The sequence below is a fragment of the Mauremys reevesii genome, linkage group 3 (assembly GCF_016161935.1).
Source record: "Mauremys reevesii isolate NIE-2019 linkage group 3, ASM1616193v1, whole genome shotgun sequence".
Taxonomy (NCBI): domain Eukaryota; kingdom Metazoa; phylum Chordata; order Testudines; family Geoemydidae; genus Mauremys; species Mauremys reevesii.
The window spans coordinates 40,175,305-40,194,510 of NC_052625.1; the positions used below are offsets into that span (position 1 = coordinate 40,175,305).

Genomic DNA, 19,206 nt, shown 5'->3' on the forward strand with positions numbered 1-19,206 from the left:
CAACCGGAGAAGGGTATGGTACTTTTGTTCTGGCCTGCAGAAAGGGCTAGACTGTGGCTGGCCCTGCACAGGTCTATAAGCTGGAAGAGCTCAGGCTCCCCTGAACAGTATCCAACTACAATGGCTAAAGAGAGGAGCTGTTGTTCTGTGCTAACATTGCAACAGTCATCGAAAAGAGGAAGGAATAGGGAGGAACACAATGGCTCCAGCAACCCCTTCTACTTCTGATAACTGCTGCTGTAGCACGCTGTCAGCCACACTTTTTTTTATTTTAATACTTTTTATTTATTTAGGCTTACAACATATAAAAAGGTGCCCATGCCACGCTCTGGACACCCTTCCATAATTAACCTTCCACAGCAGTGTCACCTTGGGTGGCCTCCCATCTCATCTGCATTCAACAAAAAAAACAATACACCATCACTGGAGACCTAGTTAACAACTTCCTCCAGCCCCCAACTGGCACCCTGCCCAAGTGCCTGGGAATACACAGAGGCCATGCAGCATGCCCTGACGGTGAACACATTTGGGTTGCCTTGGACCAGCTGACGGTAGAACCAATTCCAACATGAAGAGTCACTCAGAACATCCTTCTAGCAATTTGCACTTGTTTGTACTGAGGGGGCTTCAGCTTGACTATCTCTGCTGATCTCAACGGCACAGCATGGCAGAGGGAGAGGCCATTTCCCAGGTGACCAACTCTCAAACCTTTTTACAGGTTAAAGCCAGTATCTTGCACTTGAACCAGAAACCTATCAACAGCCAGTACAGATCCCAGAGCACTGGTGTGATGTGCTCCTGGTGTGAAATTTCACACAATAAGCAGGTAACCACATTCTGCACTAATTTCAGGTTCTGATTGACTCAGTACATATCCCCATGCAGAGGACACTGCAGTATTCAGTGACCCAGGTGACAGGGATCTGGACAATTGTGACAAGGCCACTGTGGAGAGAAGATCCTACTCTTCTCACCAGGTGCAGATGGGTAAAAGTGTTCTTGGCCACAGCTACAATCTGAGCATCCAGGAGCAGCCCATAATCTAATTATATGTCTATAAATTGTGCATCTGTGTTACAAATGATGGCTGCATTCCCTCCTGCTGATGCAAGTTCATACACCAGAACATTACACTGTGTACCAGTTAAGTCTGGTTACTCATACTACACCTGTTACAAAAGCAAGGAAATGAGAAGTTAAGCCATCTATCAGTATTTCCCTGTGCTCCTCCACCTAAAGACAAGGGGCCTATTTCTCCACTGACCACATAAGGTGCAGGGTATTTACACCATTGCAATGTAAGGGAGAAATGTGACCATCTCACAACCACTTTGCACTGATGTAAATGACAACACAAGTTGAAAGCGTGATGGAGAATCCGGGCCACAGACTTTACTACTACCAACACCGTAACACTGTCTCCAGGGTCTGACCAGCTTTCCAGCACCACCTACCCGTCCCCACACACATACAAGGGCAGAGGGACAGTATGATGTGTGGTCTGTGTATATGGCGGTGTCATTTTTCTGCCAGGCTATTTAATTTGGGGGTAAAAATACTTTCCTAAGATGTCACTCACATTCTGTTTCTAAAAAGACCCACAAACACATTTACTCTGCTGATTTTAAATACCATAAAATAAATGACTTTACTCCATATACCTCATTGTCTCATGCCAAAAAAATCTACAGCTCAACCACAAATAAAGGCATAGTCTTTACTAGAAACATGACTGATGATGAGATAAGAGCGTGCCCCATGGCAGATGGAATGCAGGACAGGAATTCCAGTTTAACTGATTACATATTAAAACAGTTTTCATTTAGTAATGTACAGTCAACTAGAACAATAAAGCAATCTGTAGCATACGGAGAAAATAAAACATTGACCACTTTTGTGTGTGGGAGGGTGGCTTGCTGAATTCATCATTCAACAGAAATAGCCACGCACACAAAGCACTACACTCAAACAGACTAAAAAACCCTGATAGGACTGAGCATCTCAGCCGCCTACTATCTTCCAAATGCTCACCAGCCTAAGCCCTTTAGACATTGTATCAATGTTTTCCTTTCTGTACCCACCTTACCATCCATCACCATGCAAATTTGCACTTGTATTAAAAAAATATTATCCACCATGTGCCCCATGTAAAATACAAAGGCTGAAAGAAATTCTGACATGTCCCTGTGCCATATGGACTGGCTGCTCCAACTGTGTGCTCCTCAGGAAAATTCTATTTTATTTGTTTTCCTATTGATTTTATTATGTTTAACTGCATACTAAATCATCCCTGAGGATGACAAGCTTCTGGAAAATTGATATAACCTGTCTAAATCTGCCTCGGGGAAGGAATAAAACCAAAAGAAATGGCTTCCTTTAAATTCTTGATTTGCATCATCATCAGCCAGGAGTACAAGTGCCATCTTGCTTGGCCAAAGTATTTCTCTCTTCTAACTTCTGAAGCCTGGGAATTGTTTAGAAGTTCTTCTTGTGGCTCTTCGTACTGAAGGAAGACGAATGCAAATGTCAACAGTCTTTGACTGAAAAGGGAAGCTGAAGGTAGATTGGCAGCTAAGATCAATCAATAGTTGGAGTCATATGGGGGAAGTCTTGGAATCTACAACTCCTGGCTTAGAGGTAAGAGATTTAGTGAGCCTTGAAGTCTTTTATTTAACCCTCCCATTCAATGACTGGAGAGTGCAGCTTTTAAGTAAAATCAATAACAGCAAGGAAAGTTTAAAGGCTGGCAACTCTGTATAAGAGTCAACATCAGAGGTGCTGGGATTTTATCTCACAGCTTGGACCTCACTATCAAAGAGTACCTGATTTTTATTGGGGGAAAGAAACAGTGATAGAATTCTTCCTTGAATCACAAAGTGGAAAATCCTATGTTAGAAACCTGAAAGTCACAAAGCTTAAGAAGGAAATTGATTTTGAAGATAATTGTAAAATCCTATTTCCAGACATTAAGCCAGGAAGAAAAGCCAGAGTTGTAATACTTATTCTTGGTAGGTAGGTCTTTACAGAGGCTGAAAGCCTCTTTCTCGCCAGAATACAAAGAGAGAGCTAATTTTTTAGGGCATTATAGGAAAACAGAATCTGGATAAAATAAAGAAAAAACACTTAAGCCAAATCAGAGAACAAAGGAAGAGTAAACACTAAATTAGTCAACTTTGATGTTTTTGTTAGCAAACATGGGTTGGGTGATTTTATTTGTTGTGATTATAGAATAGCATCAGCTGGGCTTGTTTCTATCTATGTTGTCCTCATCAGTGGTGTGTATTAGCACCTGAAAAATACTAAACTCCAGTAGGGAGATCTAAACGTAGATTGTTTCCCCTTTTCCCTTCCCTTTACATGAATGGATAGAGGGCTCTGGCTATTATTAAAAAGTCAATCCCAGTGATAAGACTGCATACAACTCACCGAATGTTCTGAAGATAATTTTCAGGACCTTGAACTTAATCCAGTGGGTTGGAGCACTTCTTGACAAGCATGCTCTCATCAACCTGTGCGATCAGTGCTTGAAGGTGGAAAGTGTTTGTAGCAGCTGTAGCTATTTGGATATCCAGTATCAATGGGAATTCCAAGCAGGCCCCTAGGATGCAGACTGTTTTGTCAATGAAGATAAGGAGGGGAGTGGGACATCTGATTGCTATTGAGCATGATAATATAGTTTTGAATAGCCATAAAATGCCTACCTTCCCCTCTCCCCACCCACTGTTTTCCCTGGATTCATGTACTCTTCAGTCAGGTGCTGATCTACTTCAGACAACAAGTTAGTTTACGAATAATGCTATTTGCAGGCGATGTAAAGGAGGTGTAGAGCTGAGGTGCATTTGCTGCTGACGCCTCTGGCCAATAATGTCTAACAGTTTCCCGTAGTGGTTTGATTCAAATGTTCAATGAGACGGCACAGAGACTGAGTCTTGTGGTAGTCCACAGGTAGCCCATCACAGTCCTCTGCCTTCAGCTTGTGAAGGAGGACTGGAACAAACTTAGCTAAGACCAAAGGGATGCTACTTGGGCATGTTGAAAATGCTTTGGTGAACAAGCTGAGGTGCTGTCCTCACTCCTACAAAGGTGTCTATTCTGTTTGTCAAAATGGTATGAACCCTGATGGGGAGGAATAGCTCAGTGGTTTGAGCATTGGCCTGCTAAACCCAGGATTGAGAGCTCAGTTCTTGAGGGGGCCCATTTAGGGATCTGGGGCAAAAATCAGTACTTGGTCCTGCTTTGAGCAGGAGGTTGGACTAGATGAGCTCCTGAGGTCCCTTCCAACCCTGATATTCTATGATTCTATGGGTAGAGGTGCTCTAGGCCCTTAAGGAATCTGGCTGTGATATCCTGAGCAAAAACTGACCCTTCCTCGAACGGCGGGGGGGGAAGGCCGAGATCGCCACCAGATGGACCTTGATCGATGAGAGGGACAAGCCTTGGAACTTGAGGCACAGGAGGTAGTCCCGAATAAGCTGCAGCGAAGCACGCTCGGGATGAACACCTCTGTCCGCAATCCATCCTTTCCACTTGGCCAGATAGGAAGCTTTCCACCAGAGTGACCTACTTCCCAACAGAACGCGCTGACCTACGGCCGAGCACTGCTGCTCCTGCACGTTTAGCCACACAGCAGCCAAGTCGTCAGATGTAGTGCCACCAGGTTCGGATGCAGAAGACTGCTGTGGTTCTGGGACAATAGGTCTGACCTGAGCAGCAGCTGGAATGGGGTCGCCACTGAGAGGTCCAGCAGAATGCTCAACCAGTGTTGGCATGGCCACACCAGTGCTATGAGGATGACTCTCACTCTGTCCTATTTGATTTTCATGAGGACCGTGGGTAGCAATGGCACTGGAGGGAAGGTGTACATCACAGCCCCAAACCACGTGAGCAGAAAGGCATCTGTCCATGCCCCCAATCAAGTGGAAGATGTGAAAAGGTCCACCCGGATAGTTCCCCACCTGTGGAAGATGGAGCTGACCATCTCTGGATGAAGGGAGCACTCATGGCGAGACGAGAATGTCCTGCTGAGGTGATCTGCCAAAGCTTTCTTGGACCCTGGAAGGTGAGCGGCCACAAGATGGATGTTGTGCTGTAGACAGAAGTCCCAGAGCCTGAGCGGTTCCTGGCAAAGGGCAGACGACCTTGCCCCAGCCTGCCAGTTAATATAGAAGACTGTAGCCGTGTTGTCTGTCAGGACCTAAATCACCCTGTCTTGTATATGAGGTTGAACGGCTTGGCATGCTAGTTGAACCACCTTGAGTTCCATGACATTGATGTGCAGGGAATGATTGCAACTGGACCAACAACCTTGAGTGCAATGAGTGCCCAGGTGGGCTCCCCAGCCCAGGTCCAAGGCATCGGAGACAAGGGTCACCGATGAGGCCAGGGCCACAAAGGGAACTCCTTCCAACACCAATGTGGAATCCTGACCCTAGATGAGGGACGACAGTATGCTGTCTGGGATCCTGACCACCCGGTCCATGCTGTGCCAGTTGGGGACACAGACTGACATTAGCCACACCTGAAGAGGTCTGAGGCGGAGTCATGCGTGCCTGACCATGTTAGGACATGCTGCCATGTGGCCCAACAGCTTCAGGTATGTGTGGGTGGTGGTGAGTGGGTGGGCCCACAGGCCTGGAACCGAGTCTCAGGGAGGAAGGCTCTGGTCCAAGTGGAGTCAAGGACCGCTCTGATGAATTCTATGCATTATAATGGTGTTAAGGTTGACTTTTTCTTATTCATTATGAACCCCAGGTCGCGACAGGTGGAACACACCAGGTCAAGATGTCTCATTGAACATTTGGATCAAACCACTACAGGAAACTGTCAGACATTACTAGCCAGCAGCAAATGCACCACAGCTGTACACCTCCTTTACATTGCCTGCAAATAGCATTATTTGTAAACTAACCTGGTGTCCGAAGTAAGTACTTATAGACCGTGATTAAGTCACCCCTTAACCTTCTACACCTGCTACAGGACAGGCCCAACAAGGAAAATAACAGACCACCACTGGCCATCACATACAGCCCCCAGCTAAAACCTCTCCAGTGCATTATCAACGATCTACAACCTATCCTGGAAAACAATCCCTCACTCTCACAGACCTTGGGAGGCAGGAACCAATCCCTGTAGCAAACCTTGTTGCGTACTCTGTCCCCATATCTACTCTAGCAACAGCATCAGAGGACCCAAACACATCAGCCACACCCATCAAGGGCTCATTCACCTGCACATCTACTAATGTTATATATGCCATCATGTGCCAGCAATGCCGCTCTGCCATATACATTGGCCAAACCGGACAGTCCCTACGTAAAAGAATAAATGGACACAAATCGGACATCAGGAATGGTAACATACAAAAGCCAGTAGGTGAACACTTCAATCACCCTGGACAGATTTAAAAGTAACTATTTAAATAACAGATTTAAAAGTAAGTATTCTTGCACAAAAATACTTCAGAAACAGACTTCAAAGAGAAACAGCAAAACTAAAATTCATTTGCAAATTTAACACCATTAATTTGGGCTTGAATAGTGACTGGGAGTGGCTGGCTCATTACAAAAGCAACTTTGCCTCTCCTGGAATTGACACCTCCTCATCTATTATTGGGAGTGGACTACATCCACCCTGATCGAATTGGCCCTGTCAACACTGGTTCTCCACTTGTAAGGTAACTCCCTTCTCTTCATGTGTCATTATATAATGCCTGCATCTGTAACTTTCACTCCATGCATCTGAAGAAGTGAGGTTTTTTACCCACAAAAACTTATGCCCAAATAAATCGGTTAGTCTTTAAGGAGCCACCGGACTCCTTGTTGTACATAGTTTCATAGGTACAACAACCACTAAACCAGTCAATGGATAACCTCTGCAGGTCTTGCGAAGCAAGACAAGGTGCTCCAACCAACCGTCATGGGCGGTAAGAAGGAACTGAGAGAGCTCAGGGCCAGCAGCACTTGATAAACTTCCGCATGCGAGTGCCACTCCAGGGGGTGCCACAGCCAACCCTACAACAGATACTGCTAAGGCTGAAATCTGACAACTCTGCTCGTGGACATGCACACACCTAAAATGGAATTGACATGAGCAAGCACTCGAAGAAGAAAAGTGCCTAGCTACTACAGAGATTGGCTCTATATAAAATTCTGACTTAAAATAGACCTCCATATATAGACAGAAGCAAATATTAATGTTTGCCATTGTCTGAAAGGGTAAATTTCAGGCCAAACGAATACTCTCTTCTGCTTTGAACTAGTTTTTTGGGGGTTTGGGGTTTTTTTTCCATTTACCTTATCAACAATGATAGAATCACCAGCGAGTGTCCCATAAAGCACTTTCACATTAACAAGGCTTATTCAGAAGCAGAAGTACTATATGAACAGATCAAAGGACTGAAGAAGTCTGAAAAATTTGTTTTTGAACTGTTGACTTTTGTAGCATTTTGACCAGGGCTCTGACTTGGACAAACAAAATGTAATAAGACTGTTAAAAGGACTCTCTTTCCTTCCCCACCCAACAATGATTTCAGAATCCCAAAAATACCCTCTGTAGGGCCACAGAAGTTATTTTTTAGTTTTGGAAGTTAATACAGCACAGAGCTGGGAGATTAAATGATACCACATTCTCTTAACTAGTTCATAATCTCTGTGCCAACAGCTGTTTGGACATTTGTGGTTAGGAATCTCGCCATTAACAAAGACGTTTGATGTTCATTACATGACTGTTGCCCATTCACATTTGTGATCATCCGTTAAGAGGGGAGTTTTGCCCACTTACAAGCCCACTTCAAAGGGAGAGGTATCCAAGACAGACAGACACGGAAAGACTATACAACACAAGTGCCATCTCTTGATATCCTCTTCCTTCACTAGTACCAAGACTTGTGCATCACATATTGTTTCATACTTGGTGATAACTTTTGGCATTTGTAGTTTGAACTTAAAAATACTTTGGTGGAGGGAAGAAATGTCAGGCCCTTACAACTTGCAATAATACATTCTGTATTAAAACAGAAATCCAGAAAATCTTTACAGGTAGCTTGGCTTTGTAGACTTTATTTGTGAAGGCAAATCAGTAGTGAAGAAACGGCACCAATTCAAGATCAGACAGAAAGGAGGGTAGTAGAGAGAACTGGAAAAATAAATGCCTAACTCAAAGGGGTGTGAGACAGATTAGCCTGTAGAACTGTCCATGTTATTTGCTGAGGAGAAGTGTCAAGATATGTGAGCTGTGAAAGGGAGGTATTTGGGTCTGAGCAGGAGAACTGATGAAAGGAGTTTACATGTATGATGAATGACTTTATGTATTTCATGGTTTGCATTGGTGGTATATGTAGTCTAGCAACCTCAACCCAAAGTTAACATGCATTTTTGTGGGGGTGTGCACATATAGGTATACACGCTCACAAAAAAAAAATCAGTGGAGATATCTTTGAGACAAGTTTATCACATGACTGCCGTTTATCACACTTCTGAACAACTTACCTGCTTTTCTGCTCACTAACTCACTTTTTTAGGACTTGTCCTGGAATTCTAATCCTCCAAGAAGTCTCAGTCTCTCTTTCCCCCAGTTAATTCAACCTATCAGAGAAAGTTTTCATCCTTCTAGCCACCAAAATTATGCCCTGATCCATAACAGTTTTTCCATAGATAAAAACATCACAACATTAACTCTGTTATCCCATTGACCTGCATGCCAACTTGAGATAACCTGCATAACTAATCACCTTTGAGCAGTGTGGCCATCACATACTCACACCACATTAAGGTTTCTCTCTGTCCTTCTCTGCTTGTGTACATCCATAGACAGGTTCAGCCTTATAGACAACCCTAGCTTTTTTCCCTTGAAGAATAGATTCCAAAAATATTTATCCAGTCATCTTTTAATACTGCCTCACAGTGGCATGGCACTCTAAAGTGGAAAGCATCCATTTAGAAAGATAGAAGGGTTAGGTTAGCCCAACCTTGCACCGTTCTATTCACTCGCATGTAGCAAGTAATGTTTTTTGGGGCAAGTTAAATGTGTTTGTTTTCTAGTCATGCCAAGAGTGGGTAAATATAGAGTGCCTGGGCTGGTAAATTGTCATGAATATTTTGCAAGATTGATTAGAAATATATTTAAAAATCAGATCATGTACATATCATAGAATATCAGGGTTAGAAGGTCATCTAGTCCAACCCCCTGCTCAAAGCAGGACCAATCCCCAGACAGATTTTTGCCCCAAATCCCTATAATTGCCCCCCCAATGACTGAACTCACAACCCTGGGTTCAGCAGCCCAATGCTCAAACCACTGAGCTATCCCTCCTCCCCTAAAAAGGCCCTTAAAAGGGGCCCATACCATCAGGTACACATACCTGTCCCAAGCCTCTCTATATATCCAGTGCTTCTTTACATCTTCAAATGAATCCACTGGAACATAAACTAACTTTCATTAATTCATTTTCTCTAGCCTTTGTAATAGCAAGATGCACCTACAAAAATGGAATTTCTGCATTTTATTACAAACAACTTGTTTTTCAAAGCTTTATCTCATGAAGTATAGGAATTGAGCAAGACATTTCCAAGGGAGGGGCTCTAGTTGTCTGACAGTATTAGACTGTATTCAGTGATCCATACAACAGTTTGGGAGAAGAACTAATACTTAAGTAACAAACTTTCACTGAACTATCTAGATATTTTTTTACTCTCCTTCTCCTGATAAATCTCCTCAATAAATCTCTAGGGTTAAATCTCATGCTACAAAACATCTGTTAGTCTATAAGGTGCCACAGGATTCTTTGCTGCTTCTACAGAACCAGACTAACACGGCTACCCCTCTGATACTCTCTAGGGTTAATTTTTTTACTCAATTCCTTAAATAGCAGTCTTTCTAAATGTGAGTCACAGAGCTCTGTGTCTTTCTTGGGGAGTCATTTCAGACTATTAGATTTTACTGAATTTGATGCCAATCATTATTAGTACTTTGGAAACTTTCTGTACAGTTTTGTAACATTTAGATTAAAGCTGTCAAGAGATTAAAAAAATTAATTGTGATTAATTGCGCTGTTAACAATAGAATACCATTTATTTTAAATATTTTTGGATGTTTACTACATTTTCAAATATATTAATTTCAATTACAACACAGAATACAAGTGTACAGTGCTTATTTTATATTTTTTTATTACAAATATTTGCACTGTAAAAAACAAAAAAAATGTATTTATCAATTCACCTCATACAAGTACTGTAGTGCAATCTCTTTATCATGAAAGTTGAACTTACAAATATAGAATTATGTAAAAAAATTTAAAAAAAAAAATGCATTCAAAAATAAAACAATGTAAAATTTTAAAACCTACAAGTCCACTCAGTCCTACTTCTTGGTCAGCCAATCACTCAGACAAAGAAGTTTGGTTACAATTTGCAAGAGATAATGCTCCCTGCTTCTTGTTTACGTCACCTGAAAGTGAGAACAGGCATTCACATGGCATTGTTGTAGCTGGCGTTGCAAGATATTTACGTGCCAGATGTGCTAAAGATTCATATGTCCCTTCATGCTTCAACCACAATTCCAGAGGACATGCTTCCACGCTAATGATGGATTCTTTTTGATAATGATCCAAAGCAGTGCAGACTGATGAATGTTCATTTTCATCATGTGAGTCAGATGCCACCAGCAAAAAGTTCATTTTCTTTTTTGGTGGTTTGGGTTCTGTAGTTTAAGCATCAGAATGTTGCTCTTTTAAGACTTCTAAAAGCATGTTCCACACCTCATCCCTCTCAGATTTTGGAAGGCACTTCAGATTCTTAAACCTTGGATTGAGTGCTGTAGCTATTTTTAGAAATCTCACATTGGTACCTTCTTTGCGTTTTGTCAAATCTGCAGTGAAAGTGTTCTTAAAACAAACTTGTGCTGTGTCATCATCTGAGACTGCTATAACATGTAGTATATGCAGAATGCAGGTAAAACAGAGCAGGATACATACAATTTCCCCCCCAAGGAGTACAGTCACAAATTTTATTGACACATTTTTTTAACAAGCATCATAAGCATGGAAGCACATACTCTGGAATGGTGGCCAAAGCATGAAGGGGCATACGGATGTTTAGCACATCTGGCATGTAAATACCTTGCAACGCTGGCTACAAAAGTGTCATGTGAATACCTGTTCTCACTTTCAGGTGACATTGTAAATAAGAAGCAGGCAGCAGTATCTCCTTTCAATGTAAACAAACTTGTTTGTCTTAGCAATTGGCAGAATAAGAAGTGGGACTGAGTGGACTTGTAGGCTCTGAAGTTTTAAACTGTTTTGGTTTTGAGTGCAGTTATGTAACCAAAAAAAATCTGCCTTTGTAAATTACACTTTCACGATAAAGAAATTGCACTTCAGTACTTGTATGAGGTGAACTGAAAAATAATTTCTTTTGTTTATCGTTACTTTAAATAATTTTTTATAATAAAAAGTAATAATATAAAGTGAGTACTGTGCACTTTGTATTCTGTGTTGTAACTGAAATCAGTACTGAAAATGTAGAAAAACATCCAAAAATATTTAATAAATTTCAATTGGTAGTCTATTATTATAAGTGCAAGTAATCATGATTAATTTTTTAAATTTTGATTTTTTTTAATCGCATAAGTTAATTGCAATTAATTGACCGCTCTAATTTAGATCAATAATTTAATGCCTTGCATAAATTACAAAGAAATCATCTGTCCTCTTTTTCAATGGATGTGTGTTGTGGGAGTTTTTTAAACTAATTTTATGTTTTCAGGTGCAAGTTTCCATTTCATTGTGAAAGAATGAATGACCAGTAAAACCAGGTCCTTTATTAATCTACAGTGCGGATAGCCTCAAAGTTAGTTTTTTCACACCATACAGCTACTCATGACCTCAACCTTAATCTGAAGAACTATCCTATATATGAAGAGTGGGAGATAATTTATACCTCCTTTTCTGTGGAACAGATTGCCTTGGCAGTCATCCCAGTTCATTTAGGAGTCCATTTCCATCAAACAAAACTGTTTGCAATGTGTTCTGTACTACTTAAATCCAACTCATTATGACTTACTTCAGCCAGAAAATCAAAATGGGACAGGGAAGAGAGTACAGATTAAATGAACGGCTCATTGATTACCCTCCTGCATCATGGTTCCCAATCTCTAGCCTCATTAAGATCAGTTGATATCAGACAACCAGAGACTTTGTCATTGTCATTTAGTTTTCATTATGTATTTTTTCTGAGTAGACATTTCAAGGAACAATGTACCAAGGGCTGTGGTAGATTCTCCATCACTGGCGATTTTAAAATCAAGATTGGATGTTTTTCTGAAAGATCAGCACTAGAAATTACTTTGGGGAAGGTCTATGGCCTGTGTTATATAGGAGATCACAATGGTCCCTTCTGGCCTTGGAATCTAAGACTGACCTGATCCTACCAGGTTCTGAACACCTCTATGAAGTACTGAGCACTCTCTATTCCCATAGTTTCTGCTGAAAATATTATCTGAAGCTTCAGCTAGTAAAAAAACAATTACAATTAAGTAACAGGATGTTCTGACAAGCGCATCCTCACAATTATCTTCCTAGAGTGGAATGTTGTTGGTGCACAAACAGTGGTTGTTGGGAAGGGACAGGATTGCCCTCGGATTGTGCAGATAGTTTATGTAATCAGCACACTGAAAAAAATAGGTCAGAAAGATTTTTATTATGTACAGGTACAGAATAAATGCTTTTGCAACTTTCTGAACAAATTAGACCTCACCGTGTTAATTAATATGATAACTGCCCGAGAAATTAAAAAAAAAAAATCAATAAAAAAACCAAAATCTTTACACAGTAGCTCAAGTAAAAACAGAAAATTTCTGACCCAATAATACTATTACCATTATATCCAGATTTTAGTATTATGTGTTGCTATTCTTCCTTGGTCTAAGCAGAGGGCATTTTTAAGGTTCTATTTTAGCTTCTACCAAGGTCCACTTTTAATTCCCTCCTTAAGAAAACAGCATGGAAACAGACCAATCAAGTGGTGTTTTTCAGTATGAAAGAACATGGCTGAGTCTGCTGAAGCAGCACAGACCAAAGGTGGATTGAGAAAGGAAATCTTGCACAGAAGAAAACAGGTAAGAGATCTGTCTGGCAGCGCATTGAGATATCACTTATTCTGCAAAAAGAAGGTGTATGCCCTAATAAGAGGGTGAAAGCCACTTCAAGGCTGGTATTAAAGTGACTGTTAAGGGGAGGGAGCTTAGAGAGTTCTGGAAAAGCTTCTGGAATTAAAAAGTGAAATTGAAGATTTCAAAAGTTGGATTAATTCCTTCATTTCCAGTATACTCAGTAAATACTTGAACTTGAAACCTTTAGAATCTTGGTGACAACATTTAACCTTTTAAAAAGAAATAAAAGTCTTATCAGTGGTAAAAAAATTCATAAAACACGAAGAAGGTCCAATGTTATCCTTGATCGAGGGATATCAATATTGAGTACTTTAACTTCCACTCTTTCTCCAGGGCCCAATCCGAGACTTCTTCTCTTCTTGGCTTTAGAAAGTTTTGTTTCTGTTATGTTCCTAATTGGAATCAATCCTGACTTACCAACACCAATATCAACAAAAACTCCAAAGAGAGTAGCATTCTCTACTTTTCCAGTCAGAACAGTGCCAATGCTCAAGTCTTCAAGACAAACTATGCTTCTCTTGAAATCAGGTTTATCAAAATCTGTCATAAAAAACAAGAGATGAAAATCAAGTTTCTGAAATAAGATAGTGGAAAGACAACAGTACAATTAAACTTGTGCTGAGGATCACCTATAATAGGCAGCTTTCTACTTTTGGAGACTAATTGAAAGTAGCTCCAGGATTTCCAATACATTTTCATTTGGCTTTCATATAAGCATTACCTCTACCAGGCAATGGATTTTCTTCTATTTTGCTAGCCCCTTGGCTGGTCACTTAAAGCAGTTTATACTACTGTATATGGAGAGCCAGGTATAGTGAAACCTATGGCAAGAGGCTACCCCAAGAGACCAACAAAAATTGGTTGCCTAATAGGGTTTATAACTAATGGCTACACAGTGTATTGAAAGCCCTGTAAGCATTTGCTTGGGAGAAGGGTTTTCTCTTACAGGTGGTTCTTAGCACAGATTTATAATCATATACATGGTTATATTTTAGTGCACATAATTGTACATAGTAAAGTGAATATTCAATTGAGGTAGTCTGGTGATAGCACTAAGCAGAAGGAAAGTCACTCAAATGGCTTATTCATACCACCATGCCTCAGAGATAGTCCTATATGCCCTCTACACATTTATACCAGTTTGACACCAGTGTAATTCCACTAACTTCAAGGAGGTCACTCCTCATTTACACTGATGAGAGTGGAGAAGCAGACACATACACTTTTAAATGCACACTGTTGGTATATTCAAGCCTATATAGTACAGTGTGTGGGAATTGATAGGACTTTCTCCCCCTCCTATTACTCACTTATTTGTTGATCCTTTACCAAAACCTCTTTCCTTTTGTGCCACTTTCATACCTGCCCTTCTGCCCTCCCCTACAGCTGTCTTTCCTCTTCCTGATGCACTAAGTTTGATAGTTTAGCAGAAGTAATATACTTAATTACCAGAGAGATTCTAAATTTCACAAAAGTTAGACTGAGATTTTAAATGTTTTCCCCTTTTGTCTTTAAAAAAATAAAACACAAGTTAAAGGCCTAAAGCCAAAGTTCACTGATTGGGAGTCTGTGCGACTGCAGTGCGCTTTGTATCAGGCCCTAAAATATTACCCAGATTGGCGGTGGCATCAGTAGACCCTGCATGACACTGAAGTTTCCACTGAAGGAATGCACCTAATTACTTGACTCCAAATCAGTTAATCCTTTTGTAATATTACACTGTGCAGAGGCATTTCAATGCAAAAAGAAACTAAATAGCTGCTCAGGGCACTGGCAGGGATGAGACTGGGAGAAACCATGGGAACCATTTAATGTTTAAAATGCTGCTTTTTGTTCCAGCCTGGCATGACCCAGTGTCTGCAGATTGTCCACAGTTACCTGACCAGCCATTTAACTGCTGCTCTAAGTTAGTTCCTTTGTGCAAAACTCTTGAGATTTACTCCCTGGGGAGTACTTTGGTTACTAGAACATTTAAAAATATGTATTTTAAAATCATCTTTCTAGTTCCCATCCCCAAATAGTTTTTCTTGTTTCATGTTCTATTAAACTCATTGAGGAGCATTAAACAGCGAACAATAGAGTATTTCAGTTCAAACTGAAGGGAGCACTTTAGAAAACTAAACTATAAGAAACAAGATATAACAAACTGAAGAAAGGGGAAGTTAATAGTAATGAATATAAATCGGGAGCTAGGAATTGTTGAAAATTGATTAAGGAAGCAAAGAGACAAGGAAAAATCTATGGCCAGCAGAGGTAAGGAAAATAAGAAGGAGTTTTCAATGTATATCAGAACAAAAGGAATCCTAACGATGTTATTGATCCATTATTAAATGGAAATGGTAGGAGTACCAATAATAATACAGAAAAGAAAGTAGTGATGTAGTCATATCATTTAACACACTTTCCATTCCAGTAGCTTCTCAGGAGGATGTTAAACAGTAGATACTGAAGTGAGACATTTTTAAATCAGCAAGTTCAAGAATTTTACATCCAAGAATTTTAAAAGAGCTGGCTGAGGAGCAACCAGGACTGTAAATGCTGATTTTCAATAAGACTTTGAACAATGGGGAAGTTCCAGAAGACTGTAAGAAAGCTAATGTTGTGCTAATGTTTTTAAAAGGGTAAACAAGATGATCTGGGTAATTATAGGCCTGTCAGTCTGACATTGATCACAGGCAAGATAATGGAGAGACGGATATGGGACTTGATTAATCAAGTATTAAAGGAGGGTGATGAAGTTAATGAATCAACAATGGTTTATGGAAAACAGATCCAGTCAAATTAATGTGATCTTTTCTGATGGGATTACAAGTTTGGCTGATAAAGGTAATGGTGTTGACGTCATAAATTTAAACTTCTGTAAGGTGTTTGATTTGGTATTGCATGACATTTTTATTAAAAAAAACCTAGAAAGATATAAAATGGATTAAAAATGGTTAACTGATAGATCTCAAAATGTAACTGTAAACAGGGAATCATCAATTAATGGGTACATTTCTAGTGGAGTCCCACAGGGATTGGTTGTTGGCCCTATTTTATTAATGACCTGGAAGAAAACAAAATCACCACAGATAAAGTTTGCTGATGACACAAAAATTGGGAGAATGGTGAATAGTGAAGAGGACAGCTCACTGACAGAGAAATCTGGATTGCTTGGTAAGCTGGCACTAGCAATCCAGCTTTTTAATATGGCTAAATGTAAATATATACATCTAGGAATATAGGCCATACTTACAAGACAGGGAACTCTATCCTGAGACTCTGAAAAAGATTTGGGGATCATAATGGATAATCAACTGAACATGAACTCCTAGTCTGATGCTGCGGCCAAAGGGCTAATGCAATCCTTCAACGCATAATAAGGGGAATCTCAAGCAGGTGCAGAGAGCTTATTTTACCTCTGCATTTGCCACTGGTGTGACCATTTCTGGAATATTGTGTCCAATTCTGGCACCCACAACTCAAAAAGGATGTTGATAAATTGGAGTGGATTCAGAGAAGAGCAATGAGAATGATTAAAGGATTAGAAAACATGTCTGATAGTGAAAGACTCAAGGATCTCAGTCTATTCAGCTTAACGAAGAGAAGGTTAAGGGGTGACTTGATCACTGTCTATAAGTACATACATGGGGAGCAAAATTAAACAGTAGCAAGCCACCAGAATCAGGTGGTATCATCCAAGAGTCCTGAAGGAACTCAAATATGAAATTCCAGAACAATTTAACCTATTGTTTAAATTAGACTCTGTACCAGATGACTGTCAGATAGCTAATGTAAGGCTGATTTTTAGAAAAGGCTCCAGAGGTGATCCTGGCAATTACAGACCATTAAGCCTAATGGTACTTCAGTACCAGGCAAACTGGTTGAAAATGTAGAATAGAATTATCAGACACATAGATGTATGCAATATTTTGAGGAAGAGTGAACATGGCTTTTGTAAAGGCAAATCATGCCTCACCAATCTAGTAGAATTTTTGAGGTCAACAAACATATGGACAAGGGTGATCCAGTGGAAATAGCGTGCTTGGACTATCCAAAAGCCTTTGACAAGCTCCCTCACCAAAGGCTCTTAAGCAAAGTAAGTTGTCATGGGATAAAAGGGAAGGTCCTCTCATGGATCAGTAACTGGTTAAAAGATAGTAAACAAGGTTAGGAATAAATGGTCAGTTTTCACAGTGGAGAAAGGTAAAAAGTGGATTGCCCCAAGGATCTGTACTGGGACCAGTGCTGTTCAACATATTCATAAATAATCTGGAACAAGGGGTAAACAGTGAGAAGGCAAAGTTTGCAAATGATACAAAACTACTCAAAATAATTAAGTCCAAATCTGCCTGCAAAGAGTTACAAAAGGATCTCATAAAACTGGGTGACTGTGCAACAAAACAGCAGACTAAATTCAATGTTAAAAACTGAAAGTAATGCACATTGGAAAACATAATCCCAAATATATATATATAAAAATGTTGAGGTCTAAATTAGTTTTTACCACTCAAGAGATCTTGGAGTCATCATGAATAGTTCTCTGAAAACATCTGCTCAATATACAATGACAGTCAAAAAAGCTAACAGAAGGTAAGGAACCATTAGGAAAGGGATAGATAGTAAGACAGAAAATGTCATAATGTTACTATATAAATCCATGTTACGCCCACACCTTGAATACTGAATGCAGTTCTGGTCGTTCCAGTTCAAAAAAGATATGTTAGAATTGGAAAATGTACAGAAAAGGACAACAAAAATTATGAAGGAAATGGAACAGCTTCTGTATGAGAAGAAGTTAAAAAGACGGGGTCTGTTCAACTTCAAAAAGAGAAGACTAAGGGAGGATATGATAGAAGTCTGTAAAATCATGAATGGTGTGGATAAAGTGAAGAGGGAAGTGTTATACCCTTCACATAACACAAGAACCAAAGATCACTGAATGAAATCAATAGGTAGCAGGTTTAAAAACAAAGGAAGTACACAACGCACAGTTAACCTGTGGAGTTCATTGCCATGGGATGCTGTGAAACCCAAAAGAATAACTGGGTTAAAATTTTTTAGATACGTTCATGAAGGATATGTCCATCAATGGCTATTAGCCAAGATGGTCAGGAACACAAACACATGCTCGCCATGTGTCCTTAAACAGCTGACTGCCAGAAGCTGGGAGTGAACAACAGGGGATGGATCACTTGATAAATTGCCCTGTTCTGTTCATTCCCTCTGATGCATCTGGTACTGCTATTGTCAGAAGACAAGATAGTAGGCTTGACGGACCACCTGTGTAACCCAGTATGGCCATTCTTATGTTCTTAAGGCATAAAGTTTTAACAACGGGTTAGGTCAGTTCAAAAAATTTTAATAATGGGTTAGTTCAATTCCAAAACAAACAAAATTCCTGTCTATATTAAGAAAACCATTTCTGAGCACGATTGCTACTAGCACAGTTTCCAGGCACAGGCCTTTTCTACAACAGATTGTTCCAAAAATCTTCCACCATTATACTGCCATTGGTGCATTAAAATCTGAATGTTTGCATTAAGAACTGTCATTTATTTTGGTGTTGAGTAACACAATGTATTTTTACGTTTATGGCTAGATATTCCATTTCACTGAAAATTAGACATTAGAGGTCCAGAATTAAATTACTACAAGATAGGAAATGGATTTCCAGGATCATTAGTGGGCTGCATTTACAAATAACTATAATGAAGCAAAACAATGAATGTTGAGAGAGTGGAAATATATGTTTCTCTTTTAGCATCAGTTTACTATTTATTATTACACGCCTGTATTTTTGTTGCCTACCTTTATCTCTTGCAGTTGTGAGAGGATAGAGCGTATCCACTGTAAGGTTCATTGAACAATTGCACCTCCTGATATATCCGCCTCCTCTCCTACGTCTTCCTCACTCTCCTCCACCCTAAACTGTTTTGCACTTCTGTGAAGACCTAACCAGTGTGGGTCATGAGTCATGTACTCCAATTAAACTCTTCTCCGAGGAGTGTGTGACCCAAACTTCTAATAAATCAGAATTTTATATTACTATTCCATAGA

The 19,206-nt window shown here is 40.0% G+C and overlaps 1 protein-coding gene across 5 annotated transcripts in view; it reads right to left on the reverse strand.

Moving 5' to 3' along the window:
- Positions 1 to 12,676: 12,676 nt before the first annotated feature.
- Positions 12,677 to 19,206, reverse strand: part of SRBD1 (S1 RNA binding domain 1) — a 242,111-nt gene continuing 235,581 nt past the window's right edge. For all 5 annotated transcript variants that reach the window (XM_039532621.1, XM_039532618.1, XM_039532619.1 and 2 more), the window contains one exon: positions 12,677 to 13,707. In XM_039532621.1, the coding sequence (XP_039388555.1) occupies positions 13,418 to 13,707 (290 nt within the window). In that variant the 3' untranslated portion in view covers positions 12,677 to 13,417. The remainder of the gene's footprint in view (positions 13,708 to 19,206) is intronic.